The sequence below is a fragment of the Oncorhynchus kisutch genome, linkage group LG14 (assembly GCF_002021735.2).
Source record: "Oncorhynchus kisutch isolate 150728-3 linkage group LG14, Okis_V2, whole genome shotgun sequence".
NCBI lineage: Eukaryota > Metazoa > Chordata > Actinopteri > Salmoniformes > Salmonidae > Oncorhynchus > Oncorhynchus kisutch.
This window is the reverse complement of record NC_034187.2, coordinates 26363008-26382948: the sequence shown is the minus strand read 5'-3', so window position 1 is coordinate 26382948 and position 19941 is coordinate 26363008. Positions and strand designations below refer to the sequence as shown.

The following is a 19941-nucleotide window of genomic DNA, read 5'->3' as shown; positions in this document are numbered from 1 at the left end:
ACGCCACAATTTGGTCGACTTCTTACGACGCCCATGACACTGCTTGCATACAATGTGATGAGTAGTCTCTCTGAGAGAAATACAATAGTTCAAAGGTTTTTAACAAATTAATTTCTTCAAAAATGAAGTAGAAGCAAGAGCGCTATATTTCATATTTTTTCACTTTCAATTACTTAGCTAGCAGATGCAGCTAGCTAGTTTAGCCTACTCAAACACCCGGCTCAAACAGAGAGGGATGCTATGTTACCTAGCTGGCTATGGCTAGCTATCCAACACTAGAACTCATCCAAGTCATGGTATTTTTGTGTGTAGTGATTAGCATGTCTAATATGTTTTTCTTTAGCTTAGTCACAGACCACTGATGTGTTGTGCACTGAAGTCCACCAGCAAAGGGTAAAGGTAGGCGGAGTGAGCGTATAATGGAATTATACAACAATCTGGCTGCTTTGAAAGTGAAATGTGTGCATCTAATCATTCCACCAATTCTGTTGAATAATATTTCTTAAATGGAAGCAAACTGAACGAAACCGGGATAAACATACCCGAACTGTTGGTATTGAACCTGTCAATGTCTGTCAACTTGATTACTCAAATTTCTCTCAACCTGTGTACCTACGTTGTAAACTTTAATTTATAGGCTAAATTGTAGCAACCTCATGATGGGTATGGGGGAAATAAGAGTATCAGGTAGTAGCCTAAACCTATCGCTGTTACATTGAACTGGCTGAATGGAATATGAATGACAGTCCTCCAATATGCTGTAATAGAAGTAATCCCTCATCATAAATGGCACAACCCAGCCCCTCTGCTGCACTCTACACCTGTATAACGACCCAGCCCCTCTGCTGCACTCTACACCTGTATAACGACCCAGCCCCTCTGCTGCACTCTACACCTGTATAACGACCCAGCCCCTCTGCTACACTCTACACCTGTATAACGTCCCATCCCCTCTGCTGCACTCTACCAGTGGCCTTAAGGTGAAGGATATTAATCTGCTTTAACAATGACTGGTGGCTTGTTTGAAATGCTTTCAGTGTTGTGGCAAGATTAGCAGTTCTGTAGAATTAACAAAGAATGATAATATCCATTGGGACTTGTATGCTTGTGTAGGTTAATGAAGAAGAGAAGCACCCAAAATAATAGCTAAACCACAGCCATGAGCAATTTGACGAATAGCAGTGTTCACACGCAAACACACACAGTCCCGGAGCGTACAGGCAGTGTTGATCCTGGCGCAAATTCTGGCACTTGAAATGGGAAGCATGTTACCATGAATTATGCAACAAATTGCATCAGACTAACAACCTGTTCCTCTCAACTGGCGGTGCCCCCTGGTTCAACTGATTTTAAGAGAGCTCAACTTCAAAAAGTCTAACCGTAACCAAGCTGTGAGTTTCCCAGGTCCACTGTGTGGACTGTCGTTGCTACACCCTTTGTGCTCGTTTGGTTGACGTCTCATAAATTGAATGTGCATGCAGTAGATTCAAAACATTTTTCTTTCCTGTTTAGATGACATATCACATGTAAATCAACTCTATGGAAACTGTGAGGATTGCCTTTGATCTGAACACAGCACCGTACCGGACCAGTAAGATGAGTCTGGCCGTCTGACACATTTGTATGGATTTGAAACGGATGCTATATTTGATCTGAGTACCTGTCATTTCCTATAACATACCAAGTCTCTAACTTAATCCCTTTCTAAATCTTGAAGCATGGCAAGTTGATTACATATGAGCTTTACCTAGATGTTTTGAAGGAGAAAAATCTACCCCTCAAATACCTAGCTCCTACGGTATGATAGGTTCTTTAAAGATCTATGAATACTAATGGGAGCTTAAGACAGATTGTCCTGCAGTTCCGTACTGAAACTATATGCAGCAAATACATGATATTTTTATGTGGTTCTGTATTGCAGGGTTTATACAACTACTGTTGATTTTATAACTATTCAGTGTTCCAGTAACTACTGAAAGTGAAGTGATTGGCCAGAGAGACACCTCACTCATGAGGCAAGGCTTAAATCCACTGCTGCTTGAAATGGAACAATGAAAAGCAGTAGCTGAGACTACTGCTCTCAAGGACGGCAGCAGCTGAGCATCCCTGCAACATAACAACCTCAGGCAGATTTATAGAGCTGGTAGAATTCGCTGTATGTCTCTGCAGGTTTACAGTATTTCCATCTCCTTCCACGACATTTAGAGAGCAACAGAGATCCTGTGTGGCAAAGCATTTATCCTGGCTCTCCTCAATGACTCCCCTGAAGAACCCCATAAAGTCCCTGCTCCAGGGAGGGGGAGTGAAATGCCAATTGACATTTGGGAAATTGAAGGGAATTTGATTGTTCATGGTCCATAGCAGATCTAGGGGGGTAATTGGTAAAAGTGTAAGCTATGATATTCTTACCTCATCTGTTAGTGGTGTGTAAAGACAAGTCCATGCTACTTCCTCCATCCCCAGGACTGGATCAATACTGAATTAGCCTCGCTCAATTATTCAGAGTTGACTTATGATGGGCTCTCATTAGTGTTACACTGCTGACTAACAGCAGGTGGCCATTTGAGCCTGAGAAAGGTCCCGTTTCACTAAACAGGTTCTATAATTCACACTGTGGAGTCCAACATCTAAAACTACCTCACTGACTGTCTGCATGAATCCATTTTATATTCTACTGTATGCCTCAGTATATATTGCAGCAGGCCTTTGTATTTGTCCTTCTCACCCACCACAGTGTTACCAACCTGTCTTTCCCAAACCAGCAGAACGCTGGGCCAGGCATAGTGTGGCATAGTGTGGACATCAGATGTGGTGGTGGTACTGGCGGCTGCTTGGAGGAAATGGTGTCACTCACCCAGAAGACAACCTAGTTCTCCTCTTGATCACTGTGTTGAATATTTCAGGAGGTGTGTGCTGCATTCCCCTGAGTTATCTGCCATCCCACTGATGATACCAGGTCATTATCATTAGTCTGAATTTGTGCATGTTCAGTCAGATTATAAATAATATTTTAAGGAAACTGCTAAATGGAACGTGGGAAACATTGTTATCTGAAATTGAACTAGGCAGTCTGGATTCTAGGGTGGAATTCGGTCACGGAAGGTGTATGTCATCAGGTGGAGATTGGGTTGGTTGCCAAGCGGAGATAAATGGCTGTGTATAATTATGTGTCTTTTATCAGGCTGAGGCAGCCAGGCGCTGGTACACAACAGCTCTGCTCTGTCACGGCTCCTGAATGGCAGCTTTGGCCAGGAAGTACCATGCCAGCATGGAGGGACCAATGGTACAGAGAGAGACGAGGTGCCTTTCAGGGAACTTACGCTCTTTATGCAGCACAAAACCAGCCAGACTAACACAGCTATTGGAAAATACTGGAAGTTACTATTTTTCTACTGTTACCTTTCCTCCTCATTTGTTGTTGTGAGATTTTCATGTAAGGCTGATATGAAAATATTCCAGAGGCCTTTGCTGCAACCATCATATTTTTCTGTGACTGTGGTCATTCACTATGTTACGTGTGGCTTGGTAGACATAGGTAGGGTCACAAGCTATGTTCCTGTGCTACATGTACAGTGCCTTGCGAAAGTATTCGGCCCCCTTGAACTTTGCGACCCTTTGCCACATTTCAGGCTTCAAACATAAAGATATAAAACTGTATTTTTTTGTGAAGAATCAACAACAAGTGGGACACAATCATGAAGTGGAACGACATTTATTGGATATTTCAAACTTTTTTAACAAATCAAACACTGAAAAATTGGGCGGGCAAAATTATTCAGCCCCCTTAAGTTAATACTTTGTAGCGCCACCTTTTGCTGCGATTACAGCTGTAAGTCGCTTGGGGTATGTCTCTATCAGTTTTGCACATCGAGAGACTGAAATTTTTTCCCATTCCTCCTTGCAAAACAGCTCGAGCTCAGTGAGGTTGGATGGAGAGCATTTGTGAACAGCAGTTTTCAATTCTTTCCACAGATTCTCGATTGGATTCAGGTCTTGACTTTGACTTGGCCATTCTAACACCTGGATATGTTTATTTATGAACCATTCCATTGTAGATTTTGCTTTATGTTTTGGATCATTGTCTTGTTGGAAGACAAATCTCCGTCCCAGTCTCAGGTCTTTTGCAGACTCCATCAGGTTTTCTTCCAGAATGGTCCTGTATTTGGCTCCATCCATCTTCGCATCAATTTTAACCATCTTCCCTGTCCCTGCTGAAGAAAAGCAGGCCCAAACCATGATGCTGCCACCACCATGTTTGACAGTGGGGATGGTGTGTTCAGGGTGATGAGCTGTGTTGCTTTTACGCCAAACATAACGTTTTGCATTGTTGCCAAAAAAGTTCAATTTTGGTTTCATCTGACCAGAGCACCTTCTTCCACATGTTTGGTGTGTCTCCCAGGTGGCTTGTGGCAAACTTTAAACGACACTTTTTATGGATATCTTTAAGAAATGGCTTTCTTCTTGCCACTCTTCCATAAAGGCCAGATTTGTGCAATATACGACTGATTGTTGTCCTATGGACAGAGTCTCCCACCTCAGCTGTAGATCTCTGCAGTTCATCCAGAGTGATCATGGGCCTCTTGGCTGCATCTCTGATCAGTCTTCTCCTTGTATGAGCTGAAAGTTTAGAGGGACGGCCAGGTCTTGGTAGATTTGCAGTGGTCTGATACTCCTTCCATTTCAATATTATCGCTTGCACAGTGCTCCTTGGGATGTTTAAAGCTTGGGAAATATTTTTGTATCCAAATCCGGCTTTAAACTTCTTCACAACAGTATCTCGGACCTGTCTGGTGTGTTCCTTGTTCTTCATGATGCTCTCTGCGCTTTTAACGGACCTCTGAGACTATCACAGTGCAGGTGCATTTATACGGAGACTTGATTACACACAGGTGGATTGTATTTATCATCATTAGTCATTTAGGTCAACATTGGATCATTCAGAGATCCTCACTGAACTTCTGGAGAGAGTTTGCTGCACTGAAAGTAAAGGGGCTGAATAATTTTGCACGCCCAATTTTTCAGTTTTTGATTTGTTAAAAAAGTTTGAAATATCCAATAAATGTTGTTCCACTTCATGATTGTGTCCCACTTGTTGTTGATTCTTCACAAAAAAATACAGTTTTATATCTTTATGTTTGAAGCCTGAAATGTGGCAAAAGGTCGCAAAGTTCAAGGGGGCCGAATTCTTTCGCAAGGCACTGTATATTGTGATGTACACTGCCCCCTGTATTCCATATGAAAACATGCTGGAAGGCTAAAGCAGGAAACTTTCATAGCAGTATGTGTCAGTCAAGAATTCTAAATGCAATTCAGTTACAGAGAAACCCCTCCTGAGTGCTGGTATTTTTGGGAGGCATTATAGACAGAAACAGGTACATCTTACTACCCTGCTCAGCATTCTTAATACAGCCTCCATCTGCCCTGACTGGGGATTTCAGATGGGTTTTAGCCCCCCTGCCCCACCTACTGTAGAGACGCACATACATACATCACACCTGGTGCGTGTGATGTGAGTTGACACTGGAACACTTACTGTATGCTGGAATATTCAGGCCAATGAGCCATTACCAGTAGATCAGCAGTGCCTGGGCCAAGTGAAAAAAGGATGCTCCTTACACGCTGCGTTAGAGCACTGTCCCGGAAAGGGAAGACAAGACATCTGTCTGCTCCCAAGGTGAAGCAGGTTATGCAGCTGGAAAGGATGACATTGAGTTCCTCATGCACACACACACACACACACACACACACACAAGATGAGTAATCGATAGGAGAACAAAATATTGAGGAAGCTACCATGGCCCTATCACTAATCCAAAAAGTAACAACTATAGCAAATGAACAGTGATAGCTTTCTCTTATCCTCTCTTATTTTGGTTGGTCTGTTTTGTCCTTTTTGACACAGGTCTCCCTCTTCCCTCTCACTGTCGGCCATTTTGGCCTTATCTTCAACTGACTCAAGGTGACAGTTGCTTTTTCTTTCAGCTGAGGCCATTTAGAAGATGAAATTGGAGTTCAGCTTCAATAATGTGCTCTGTTTTATGATGAGTAACATTATCAGGGAACAAAGAAAGCATTAGGATGAAAACACTCCCATTTTACTTATTCATTTGGTTTTCTCAAGCCACACTTGATTTAATCTCCAGCCCAATAACGCTCTTCAAATTACCAATATTTTTGTGAAACACTCCCATCTTCCCAGATGCATTACCACTGTAATAACCAAGCTTTATCCCCCAGTATCAATTCACAGAGAAGGCACCGGTGAGATCAGCGTAAACCTGATTACAGTATGACCCGTCGGTGATAAAGTCATTTCCGTAAGCTGTTTGGAGGCCATATTACATGTCACACGTCTTTGAGATAATGCACTATTTAATTAGAAACGGGATATCTGACATTGTTTTTTTACGAGGGACACTTTCAAAAAGTTAGAAGAGGCATCAGAGAATCAGACAGGATAGGATGGATAATTGTTGCTCATGCAACAGGGATGTATTTCTACTCAAGAGCTCTATTCAGAAATGTTGTCCTTCTGATTCAGACTCAAATTGACATAATTCATGATGGATGTCATTTCTGATTTGCAAGATCCTAGGAAGTTTCTGTTTTTCTTAAGTTATTTGTGGTTGTTGTAGTGACTTCTTTAAAGTCATTTTTTTTCTCCATCATATTTTGAATAACTTGTAGAAAATACACTGACACTGTCATAAAGCATTATGACCATCCTGTGTCACTTTACTTGTACTAACAAAATATACTTCATGACACTCATGAAGCATTATGACCATCATAAACATGTAAGCCAGATAGGCCAATCACGTACATGCCCTGATGTCAGCTATCAGTAACAAAGAGGGTGTCTTGTCCTGATCCTGAAATCTGCTCCTGCATTCATCCCAGTCATCAGCAGCAGAGGTAGGTACATGTCTGACATTGGGGTCGATGCATGTCTAACATCAATGTGTGCACTATTACAATGATAATTTAATAATGTCAATATCAGAAAATGTTAAAATAACAAACATAATGTTGACAAGTAGTAGTTTTTTAGGGTTTTGACACTCTTATGTAGGTGTCATAACCAGCCATAAAATAATGCAATATGTCACAACAGGTGTAACTATATGGGTCATGACAGACTGTCAAGTTATGACATGTTATGACCGTGTCACAATGTGTTATGATGCTGGGTGTTAAGTAAAATGTTACACACACACACACTCTCTGTGTAAAGCAGGTCCCATCTGTGCAGTGTAAATTACATGCTAATGTATTTGTTTGCTTGGGCAGCGTGACGGACTCATCGGAGCATGAAAGCTTGGTGGTTGGTTGGTGCAGTGTTTCAGCAGGAGTTCCTCAGCCAGCAGGACACGGCAGGAGGGACGCCCAGGGGCTTTGACCTTGTACCATGTCACTATCCTGGGGTGAGAGGGTGCCAAAATACTGGCCCTACTCAGACTGTGGGCCACTGATAACACTACTTAAAAATCCCCCAATATTTAATGCTTCTTATGTGTCCAGTCCCAAGTGCGACTTTCTGAAAAATACATTTTAAGGAAGAAGAGACATTGCTAGGTGGAAAGGTTGAGGCAGAAATGAACTTATGGTGACTCCATCTCCAACATCCAATGCATCTGATCTAACTTAACTAGCATACGTAATGACTTGTCAACCGTGCAAAGGTTAATGTATGGTGTGTCAGCTGTTCATGTATAATGTATATATATTTTTTGGGGAAAAATGCACATTTAGATGTTATATTCGATTAGCAGCAGCAGCCAACCGTAACCGGTGTGATTTGTATGTGAGCTCAGCATTCCCCTCACAGTGGAGATGTACTCTAGGTAATCACAATCCAACCTACAGAAGCACACCCACAGTAAGCTCTCCCTATAATATATTCTTCTCATGTTATGAGGCTTTGGCACCTAATTTGTACTGGGAGGTGGAGAGTTGATAGTATAGAAGGTCTGATAGGAACACTGTGAGGAGATCAACATGCTGCTAATGGGATGTATGCTATCATGGTTTTAGCCTCCCACAGGCCCTGAATCCCAGGTGACAGCTTTGTGACATAACAAATGTCCTGTGAGGAGAGCAGAGTTTGAACTATCAAACTGTGATCACTTGTGGTCCACGGCAGAGAATAAACTAGGATGGCAGGACCTCCTGAAAGGGCTGTGACATGCACTTCTCCACTCCGTACAACACTGGGAGGCACCGCTCTGATTTGTGACCTCACGCCTCAGTGTCATGCGGAAGTGAGAGAATAAATAAAGACTGGACACCTGTCACCTAGAGAAGTATAAACAATTTGTTCTAAATTAGATGCCCATAAAACACTCACCCACTTTCTCAACCAAGGCCCTATTTTATCTCTTTCTCTCTCTTAACTGTTATGAAAAGGAATCGGCTGTTCCCTATCAGTCAGTGAAAGTAGTCCTCAGCATGTTACAGCCGCTGTCCTGACCGCTATTCGATCTGCCTGTAACATCCAGAGCGTTGTGCCCCATTGCCCCATCCCCCCCAAAGCATGATGTCTCCTGCTACTGGCTGAGTCTGCCAGGTCTGTTTAAAATTAGATTAGAATTTATGAAGATTGCCTCACCTGGCTCACTGGTGTAATATATGCTGTTGTAATTCACGTTCGGCCGTTCATTTCCTAAGCAGCCAAGGGCCCCAATATTTCACCATGACAATGTAATCACAGGTCCACATTAAAAATAACTTATTGTTTAGAATCGGGGCCGGAAAAAAACAGACTATAAAACTATAGCCGTCTTGTCATTCACATGGATGTTTACCTAAGAACTGAGGTCAAAGTGATTTAAACACACAGCTTACAACCTTATTGATCACAGGGGGGGCTTTTCACAGACACACACACACACACAGACAGACATGCAGAACAGAGGATTCACAAGCCCTTTGTGTACTGATTAGCAGGACATCTCAGTAATGACTTGTGATCCAGGGAATAAGTAAATGGATAAGTAAACTAAATGTTTTGATTCAAACCTTAAAGCAGGTCTATTCTGTCTTGGCGGTATTCCTGTCTGGTCTTCGACGCTTGATATCTTTGCATGCATTGAGCAACACATAATTTCATCTGTCACTACTCACTTCTGTTTGTCTACCTGATTTAGTAGTTGACCTTTGGGCATTTTGTCACTCATACCATTGTATAACATTACAGATTTCAATAGCCTGTGAATTAGGCCAACTGTTTGGTATTAAAACAGTTTTCTGCAGTCAAATGACCAAATCGCCCTCTACATTTACCACTCTCACTCTGTCGCCCTCATTTCCTTCCTGACAATGTGTTTCTGCTGCAGAAGAAACATTGGCAGGGAACGAAGGAAGTGAGTGAGCAACAGGGGGGCTCAGGGTAGGATAGAATCAGAGAGTATATAAAAGTTAACTTATTCAGTGGTTCTGAGATGATGACATACGGTCTGAAATCGTTGGGCTGTCTATTGTCAGAAGGATTTAGCCTTGGCCAATGAGAGAGGAGTAGGAGTGTGGAAATCACAGGACGCTATAGAAGGCAGTGAAGATACATCAAGGTATGGTTTAAAAATGTCTTCTATATATTGTTGCTGCTGATGGGTTTCCTTTAGTGCATTAATGTAACCGTTTCTCAGTGCTGTTTCTGTTCACGGGGGCCATTTCAGAGCCATTATCGAGCTTGTCAATTCCCCTTTCCCTCCCTGTTTTAATGAACATGTTTTCTAAGCAGATCAATACTTTATTTTTCATGTCTCACTCTTTTCGCAAATATTCCTTCGCAAATCAATACAGTCCTTGATGCGCTGCATCACCCCCTCCCCCACATGCATTTCCTGCCCCACCTTCCAAACATGTGTAGTAAGACGTGTAGTGGTGCTCCGCTTTAATTCCATTCATCTTATGGGCATTGCTGCAACCTTTTTCTACCTGATCAAGGCTTTCACTAAATATTGGTATTTATTTAATAAGCTTACAGTGAGTACGTTGTTGACCCAGGGCAAATGTAAGATGTACAGTCAGGAATATATCACAGATTGTATGTAAAAACAGAGCAGTACAGCACAAAAGGTTTGCTGAAAAGGAGCAAGTATGATGTCATCGCTAGCCACAGCCCTTTTCTAGCCGATGAAATCGATTTAAACATTAAACAGACTCAGGACATTAGAGATGTATTATTTCCACATGGGAGCAGAGAGGTGGTTCTCATGAAACACATATCCATTCTCAGATAGTTGCAGGTCTGTGTTAGATTAGGGACTTTGTTTTACTGGAGATGTTGGGTTGGTAGGGGCTTGTGTGATTACTGCTTACACTGATTTATAACTAACTTTGAATTATCTGACGGGGACTAGAGCCTGTGCCAACATCTACATCCTCTGATATTAGGACAGGAAGGGGAGAGGGAGCCCTCTCTGGTTACCGCCCCTGCCCCTATTGTCTGAGACGGGGATTCACTCTGCCTCCTGGAGTTTCAGCAAGCCTCAGTGGACCAGGCCAGACGGATGTGTCTGAAATATATACCCGGTATGGGATCTGAGGATTTCTAATGGAAATATGAAGCCATGTTCTACTGGACATGGAAGTCGAACTAACGTTCCCTGGTGACCTATAAATTAGACTGTTGTGAGGGCCACACAAATCACTGCCTCAGACCATCTCTCCTCTACTGTAGAAAGACACTGGCAGCTCCTGAGTTATAATGACTTTGTAGCTGTCTATACACGGTACAATTTGACAAATATCCACACAAAATCCCAGTTGAATATGATTTTTATATTCCTGACTTTCATTTTAGGTGTTATCCCTAATTGGATTCAGTTCGCAGTTCAAGTGGCCAGCTTTATCATATCTGTGATTTATAGTAATCATCATGTCATTTCCATTGAAGGGTTAGTTTATTTCTACTGAGAACCTCGAAGGCCATTAAATCTTGGTAATGAGATTTTCATTATAAAAAGAGCAGGAGACGATTCATGGCCCCTCAGAGGCTGAGCAGCGACATTACTCCCACTTCCTTCACATAATCAATGAAGATAACCAAAGTCAAAGGATCATGACTCTTCTGTAAATATTGTTGTTTCTAAACTCACATGGGAAAGAACTAACAGTGAGTCAGATGTGTGTGTGTGGTTGTATTTCTGAGGGAGCCATTCCTTACCTCTCAATTGGCTGTTTACATTCACAAACACTAAGTAAACAATATGCTCTGTCTGAAACCATCCCAGAGGAATCTTTCAGCATAGCCTGTCTGCATGGCATCTGTAACAATGCTCTCTCTCCTTTGCTCTCATCTCTTTTTCGTGCAAGTATAGCTTGGCGGCTTATGTAAGGCCTAACCCCTGTATTTCGAGGAAAATTGAGCCGTAGAAACTCATTGGTGTAATTTGGATAATGAATTCCGAAGATATCCCCACTGCTTTGGTAAGCCTGGTATGATCGATGCTCATGTTAATTCTACAGCCTTGTTCTTTAAATCAATATTAAGCCTTAATTCCTGATTCTGATTCATTTGTCAACCTGTGAGTTGAATTTAGTGAGGGTAGCCAGGAATGGCTTACATGACTTCCATGACAAATGAATTTGATAATGGAAATGAATAAAGGAATAATTCCACGGTATGAACATACGTCTCATGTGGAGTCTTGAAGTCTGAAGGGTGGTGTGCAACATCAACATGTCTTTTTCATATGTTAGGGACATAACAAGGGTTGTTGCTCACAGCAAACACACCAGAACCAAAAAAACATTGTTCCCACTGGCAGTAATATTGTTCGAAGTAACATGTTCATTACCATCATGATTATCATAAAATAGGAGTTTTGGGAGCCTGTAGAGCAGTGGTATTCAAACTTTTACAGCGGGGACCCCATTTATTTTTGGCAGAATTTCTCGCGACCCCACTTCACCCCAAATATAATGAACAACTTAAAAATTGTTTCATTTATTCAAAATGTTATTTTCAAATTATCTTTCTCATAAACATTTGTTGTCCCATACAATAATCTGTACTCTTAAATAATTAATTGTTAAAAAAAATTGTAAATGAAATCAAATGGTGAAACACTGCAGTTCCTCGAGTTTGAATACTACTGCTGTAGCGGGAGGGGACTAGGGTGAGAAGGGTTATTTTGGAGCAGGACTGTTTTTGTCTGTCATAATTATTTTTTATGTCAGTCATTAAACTGTCCCTTGGGGGAGTGTTGCAGCAGCAGTCATCTCTGTTTGGGCCTTAGATTATCATCAGTGCTGCTTTTCCATTAACCTTCCTCTGTTGCCTTATCCCTTATCCCTCAGGATGCAGTCACTGAGGCAGTTTCTGCTAATCCAAACAGTTATCTAAAAATGTACACTCCCCTACGTATTCATTCGGATAGTGAGGCTTAAATATGTCAACATTTGGCTCTATACTCCAGCATTTTGGATTTGAGATCAAATGCTTCATTTGAGGCGACAGTACGTCACCTTTCAGTTTGAAGTTTTTTTTTTCATACGTTTTTGGACAAATCAACTTATAGTGTATTAAAGTAGTCATTAGTATTTGGTCCCATATACCTAGCAAGCAATGACTACATCAAGCTTGTGGCTCTGTATTTCCAGTTTGTTATGGTTGTGTTTCGCATTATGTTTTGCCCAATAGAAACTTTTTTAATAATTCAATGACATTTTGAAGTCACTTTTATTGTAAAAAATAAGATGTTTCTGAACACTTCTACATTAATGTGGAATTGTGGATAATGATGAGTGAAAGTTAGAGGAAGAAAGATCATACACCCCCCCAAAATGCTAACCTTGTTATGGGGTCATGATATTTGTGCATCATTTGTGCAATCTGAAACACAATCAAAACAAGGTAGCCTAGTGGTTAGAGTTGAACTAGAAACCGAAAGGTTGTGAGATCAAATCCCTGAGCTGACAAGGTGAAAATCTGTTCTGCCCCTGAACAGGGCAGTTAACCCACTGTTTCTAGGCTGTCATTGAAAATAAGAATTTGTTCTTAACTGACTTGCCTAGTTAAATAAAGGTAACAAACATTTGATCTCAAATCCAAAATGCTGGCATATAGAGCTGATTTAGTTGTAGCTTCACTGTCCAAATAAATACATAGAGTGTATGTCAACTATACATACCACTTTTAATGCGTTATAATATAGACTTTAGAAGACTCTACTTCTTTATTTCTCTTTTTAATTTCAAAGCTATAATGCGTGTGAGGGCGTAAAAATCATCTGTCCTCGGTTGCAACACTCACTACCGAGTTCCAAACTGCCTCTGGAAGCAATGTCAGCATAAGAACTGTTCGTCAGGAGCTTTATGAAATGGGTTTCCATGGCCAAGCAGCCGCACACAAGCCTAAGATCAGCATACACAATGCCAAGCGTCGGCTGAAGCGGTGTAAAACATGCCGCCATTGGACTCTGGAGCAGTGGAAACGCATTCTCCGGAGTGATGAATCACGCTTCACCATCCGGCTGTCCAACGGACAAATCTGGGTTTAGAGAACGATACCTGCCCCGCACTGTGCCAACTGTAAAGTTTGGTGGAGGAGGAATAATGGCCTGGGGCTGTTTTTTCATGTTTCGGAATAGGCCCCTTAGTTCCAGCGAGGGAAGTCTTAACGCTACAGTATACAATGACATTCTCAACGATTCTGTGCTTCCAACTTTGTGACAACAGTTTGGGAAAGGCCCTTTCCTGTTTCAGCATAACAATGCCCCTGTGTACAAAGTGAGGTCCAAACAAAAATGGTTTGTCGAGATGGGTGTGGAAGAACTTGACTGGCCTGCACAGAGCCCTGACGTCAACGCCATTGAACAGCTTAGGGATGAATTGGAACGCCAACTGTGAGCCAGGCCTAATCACCCAACATCAGTGCCAAACCTCACTAATGCTCTTTTGTCTGAATGGAAGCAAGTCCCCGCAGTAATGCACCAATATCTAGTGGAAAGCCTTCCCAGAAGAGTGGAGGCTGTTACAGCAGCAAAGGATGGGGACCAACTCTATATTAATGCCCATGATATACCCCACAAGACATGCCAACAGAGGTCTCTTCACAATCCCCAAGTCCAGAACAGACATTGAGAGGTGCACAGTACTACATATAGCTATGACTCCATGTAACTTTATTCCACATCAGGTGACTGATGCAAGCAGTAGAATCAGATTTTTTTTTAAACAACTAAAAATACACCTCGTGGGGACTGTGAATAGACACACACACACAGCTACAGACACATGGATACGCACACGTATATTGTTATGGTGGTATTATACATTTTGTATTGTAGATATGTAGTGATGTAATAATGTTATGATGTACTGTTTAATCTTTTGTTTTTTTGTGTGTAATGTAAGTGCCTTAATGTGTTTGGACCCTAGGAAGATTAGTTGCTGCCTCGTAAGCAGCAAATGGGGATCCTAATAAATACAAATACCAATGATTTTGGAATGAGATGTTCAATGAGCAGGTGTCCACATACTTTTAGTCATGTAGTGTACATTAAGGTAATCATGGTTGACTGCTGAACAGCGTTTTGAAAAAACTGAATTTTGGCAGTCGGTCTCCGCCTCCTCTTGAGGATATCCTTTTTCCCGTTCCCGGAAACATTCAACTCTGCAGCCAAGGTGTGGCTGTTGGCCATCCACATGTTTTCTTTCTGACTGGTGAGAGAAAGCAATAAACTTCTGCTTTGTCTACGATGTAAATTGATATATTAAAGTCCCTCTCTGAAAGCAGGTTGGTTTAAATTATAATTTTCATGACTGGTCTGAAAAACCCCACAGTAAATGCAATCAAATGGTAATATGTTACAGTATTTTACCTTTTTATTTAACTAGGCAAGTCAGTTAAGAACAAATTCTTATTTTCAATGACGGCCTAGAAACAGTGGGTTAACTGCCTGTTCAGGGGCAGAACGACAGATTTGCACCTTGGGGATTTGAACTTACAACCTTTCGGTTACTAGTCCAACACTCTAACCACTAGGCTACCCCCGCCCCAGTATGTGATAAATTCATGTAGAAACGTGTTTAGTCAAACTTTGAAGACCGAATAAATACTACAAGACTTCGCAATGTTGGGTTGTTGGGCAGATTTTGGGTAGTGTGCCAAAATTAGAAGTTTCATTTCTAAGAGAGCCTTAAGTTTAGTTTCTATCTCTCTCCCACTCACACCTCCTATTCACTCACCCTTACTCTCCCTCTTACACACACACACATATATTTTTTATATATACTCTCATTTTAACTCATCTCTCACTTACTCTACAGCACTCCTGTGAGGATGGCAGCCAGTTTCTCTCTCCTGGAAGAGGACCTGTCGTGTATAGTGTGCTATCAGACATTCAGGGAGCCAGTGATCCTGCTCTGCAGCCACAGCTTCTGCAAGGCCTGTCTGGAGGAGAGCTGGAGTAAACAGGAGACGCAGGACTGCCCAGTCTGCAGAAGGTCCTCCAGAGACCAATCGCCTCTCAACCTGGCCCTGAGACATGTCTGTGAGACTCTACTGAGGGAGAGGGAGATTAAGGACACTCCTGGGCCCACAGAGGAGGTGACAGAGGGGCCCTCACAGGGTGAAAACACCAGCCACAGGGGGTTGCAGGGTGTGTGTGGTTTACACTCCCAGAGGCTCCAGCTCTTCTGCCTTGAGGATGAATGTCTGGTGTGTGTGGAGTGTGTGTCGGAGCATGCAGGCCACAGCTTCTGCTCTCTCGTGAAGGCAGCAGGCCAGAGGAGGGAGGGGCTCAGACCCACACTGGAGACCTTGGAGGAGAAAATGTCTGCCTTCTGCAAAGCCAAGCTAAACTGTGACAAAATGGCTGCTCACATTGGGGCGCAGGCCCAGCTAGCAGAGAAGCAGATAATGAATGAGTTTGAAAAGCTACACTGCTTCCTGAAAGAAGAGGAGGTGGAGAGGCTAGCTGCGCTGAAGGAGGAAGAGGAGGAGAAGAATAAAAGGATAAAGGAGAGAGTGAAGGAGATAAGTGAGATGATGTCATCTCTGTCAGACACAATCAGAGCTGTGGAGGAGAAGCTGGCAGTGGATGATTTGTTGTTTCTGCAGCGCTACAAGACTATGATGGAGAGCGTACAGAGTGCGCCTAAGGACCCACAGCTGGGCTCAGGAGCACTGATCAACTTGGCCAAACACCTGGGCAATCTCAAGTTCCAGGTCTGGGAGAAGATGCAGGGGGCAGTGAAATGCATGCCTGTAGTTCTAGAACCAAACACCGCACATCCCTATCTCTATCCATCTGAAGATCTGACCAGCCTACGATCTGAAGATAAAGGACAGAGTCTCCCAGACAACCCAGAGAGGTTTGATTCATACCGTGACATCCTGGGTTCAGAGGGGTTCACTTCAGGGACACACTTCTGGGATGTGGAAGTCGGAGAAAATGATGACTGGAGGGTAGGGGTGGCCAGTGAGTCTGTTAGTAGGAAACATGAGTTAGATGAAGAAGAAAGTGGAATATGGGCTGTTGGGGTAGCTAATGGTGAACCTTATAAAATGAAGAAGAAGACCCAGAGGATCAGAGTTTTGCTGAAGTGGGACAAACAGGAGGTGTCCTTCATTGATCTTAGTTCATACACACAAACCCTCAGAACATTTAATCACAAATTTACAGAGAAGATGTATCCATACTTTTATTTGTTAAATGGTCAACCACTACAGATCCTTCCAGGGAAAGTCTCTGTAAACGTGGAAAACCATGTGGAAAATCATGATATGGAATTGTTTTAACGTGGCTATACCATGGATCATTTAGTTACTTGATTTAGAATTTTAGGATTATTTGATAAAATATTGAGTTTGGTCTTTACTGCTATAACCCATAGAAATGCATTGAATAACACATTAATAAATGGCAAAACAGACAGTCAAAAAATAAATCAAAGATAAGGTTTTGAAGTGTCTGTCCTATACAGTATCTAAGATATACTGTTTAAGAAAACTCAGGAAATATATATTTTTTACACATTTAAACCCTTTTTTTGTTGGCACAAAACTACTTCCACACTTTCATAATTCTTTACAACCGGTTTTGGGTTACTTTCAGACGAGTCCTGTGACACTTGTAGGGGTTGTAGAACAAAACAGAGAACGCCTTCGTGTCCGTGAGGGTCTCCCCTTTCCATATTAGTTTTTTGACAAAACCATTCGGATGCTACAGATGTTTGGTAAGCTAACAGTGCAGTTCAAAGGCCAAATCTTGACCAAGACGGCAGGGAAGATTACAGGAATGACACTTACCTCCTCTTTCCAGGATATTTTAGATGAGACCAGAAGAGAGAGCAAAGTATAACATTTCTTTTCTCCTATTCTCATCAATGTTACTTTCCTTTGGTTTTGTGGCTTTTGATGCTAAACAGAATCTATCCCATTGTTATTTAAAAAATATGTTTTGAGAATTTCTGTGATTGAACTAAAGTAGATTCATGCCTATTGTTCATTTAGAATCGTCAGCTTGCTAAACTCCTTATCAATGTGCAAGACAGGACTTGTATAAAAAGGTAAATATTGAAAAAAGGCTAGTAAATTGATGTATTTCTTCTTCAATAAAAGAGACAATGGCCAAATATTTTCTGTTTTGGGTTAACTTCCAGAAGATGGAATTCCAACCCTTCTAAATGACTATGCCTGGTGTTGTTGGAGCCATGGGGAATATAGGCATGAGGATGACCAGACACGGAGAATCTGCTTCGTCACGCAGCTCTGCCTCACCTTGTCTCAATCTCTCCATCCTGTCTCCTCTCCTTTCTCCATGGCCCAGTCGGCTTGATCGCATCAATAGAAATCCTATTCAAACCCATACTGGAGAAGAGCTGAAAATCAATGGTTTGCATATCACCTGATTAGATCTGTGTGTGTGTGTGTGTGCCGGCTTGTTGTGTGGGGCATGGGGTCGGGCCCCGCGGGCGGCAGCCCCTTTACATGGGACACAGTAATGAGATTACCCTGGCCTCCAGGACCCCACACAGCAGACACCGTGATCAGATTAGGGAAAAGGACACTGAAACTTTTAGAAAGCTGTGACTTCATCTCTGTCTGTCTGTCTGAGGGGAATGAAGCTCTCTCTCAGTAGGCCTACTGTTTTTACTTGAGCCTTTCGACCAGTTCTCTATTTTTCTCTCTGGCGATCGTGCATCAGTGCTCCTGTGTGCCTGCCGCTATGCAAGTGTGACCACTTTGGGAATCGTGTCGAAAGCAGCTGTTGGGTGTATGTAGAGGCTCTTGGCTGTCTGCGGAAGCCTGCGCTAGCTGAAGGTGTTGGCCATGGGGGGGTTTATCACGTCACTTTGATGGATTAGTGATCTCATTGCTAGCTCCAACGATTAGGTCACCGGCCCAGGAGACAGCAAACCACCTACCAGGAGACAGCAAACCACCTACTGTGAAATGCTGATGCTAGACTTGTCCACCGGTTCTAAGTCACCATGAAGTGCCTCCTTGCATCGATGCAAAGCAGAGCTCCAGATAGTCAGAGGGCCTCCGTGAATAATAGGCCAGAGTCCCCATAGAGAGGAAGGAAGCAGATATCATGGAATCAGTGCAACACACCCACACACTGAAACACTTACTGTAAACCCCCAGTCCAACTCTCTCACCACCAAGAAGTGCCCTCCCTCACCATAATGAGATTCCTCTCTTCCCATGAGCCCACCTTCATTTGCTCAGTGGTGCATTCTCTGGCTGTTAAACTGAAGGATGGACTGTACAGGTTGTCTGGCTTTTATCTTTTTCCATGATTCATCTTCATCTCTCCTTTGAAAGGGAGAGGTACACCAGTGTTTTTAGTAATTATTCCATCTGAGACAAGCAGATCTAACCGGCACAGGAGAGGAGGTAAAATAGACTTATCTTATGAGGGTCTTCCCATACTTTCCTGGAGGCATGGAAACATTACTGTACCAAGAGAGATGATTGTATTAAGGTTTCTGGGATATTACAGTAGAAGCTATGGCATCAGGTGGCCATGCTCTCGTCATTCAGCCAAACGATGCCATGGTGACATCCATCTATCCCAGACCACTTTACAGCTGGATTCACATGACATACATGTGATTAAGTTGGGAAAACAGTTTGTTTCATTACCGCTCCAGAAATCACACTATTGTTCTCCATAATAACCCCATTTTAATAAAGGGCCCATTTCATAAGTTGTAGCTTGTCTATTTCAACTTAAAGCTCTCTATGTTAGAGAGGGACATTTGTGTTTCTGCATTTGTGTTTCAGCAGCTTTAAGAACATTATTCCCTTCCTTCTCCCTGTCTCTTGCGGGGTCACTTAGAGGTCATTTTCCTACAATTAGTTGCACCAACAGCATGTACTTTCATGGAATGTTGATTTCTCTGTAATACTGTATGTAACCACACACTACAACCAGGTAACTCATTTCAAATGGTAAGTCTAATAATGTAACTGTCTGTCACAATGTAACTCTTGGTACATTTCATCCAACCTGCATTCTGGAGAAAGTACAATATATAGTATGTAAGGACATTTCACATTGATATTCATATCTTAGTATATGTAGTTTCTGCTCAAATAAAGCAGTTGGCATTTCCATATCGACGCCTCAATAAACAATAGCTATAGCAGACAAACAATGCTGGATAGGAAACAATGGGAGGGTACACGTTAGGTGTAAACTAAAAGAAGAGGACCTCCAGCTGTGGTAAAAGCCTGGGCCATGTGAAGCAGAGGCAGCAGCATCATAAAGATAAGATGAGCGTTCTCTCTGCTTTCCATTCTCTGGCCTCCTGCAGAGCCTTTTGTCTGCATACATACACAACTGTGGATGGATGCGTTTTATAGCCTGTGTCATGGAGAAATACACTCCTATTCTCAGTGATTGCTGTCGCCTGCCGGGCATGCTTAAAACATTGTCATTGTTTTATTGGCGTAACGAATGGATCTGATAAGACTGCTTC

At 42.3% G+C, this 19941-nt stretch overlaps 1 protein-coding gene across 1 annotated transcript; it reads left to right on the top strand.

The window, feature by feature from the left end:
- The first annotated feature begins 9383 nt into the window (after positions 1–9383).
- LOC109904081 (tripartite motif-containing protein 35) lies at positions 9384–19167 on the top strand. Its single transcript, XM_020501198.2, has 2 exons — positions 9384–9566; positions 15277–19167. Exon 2 carries the CDS (start codon positions 15290–15292, stop codon positions 16748–16750), a length of 1461 nt encoding a protein of 486 aa, XP_020356787.1. The 5' UTR covers positions 9384–9566; positions 15277–15289; the 3' UTR covers positions 16751–19167.
- Positions 19168–19941: the final 774 nt, after the last annotated feature.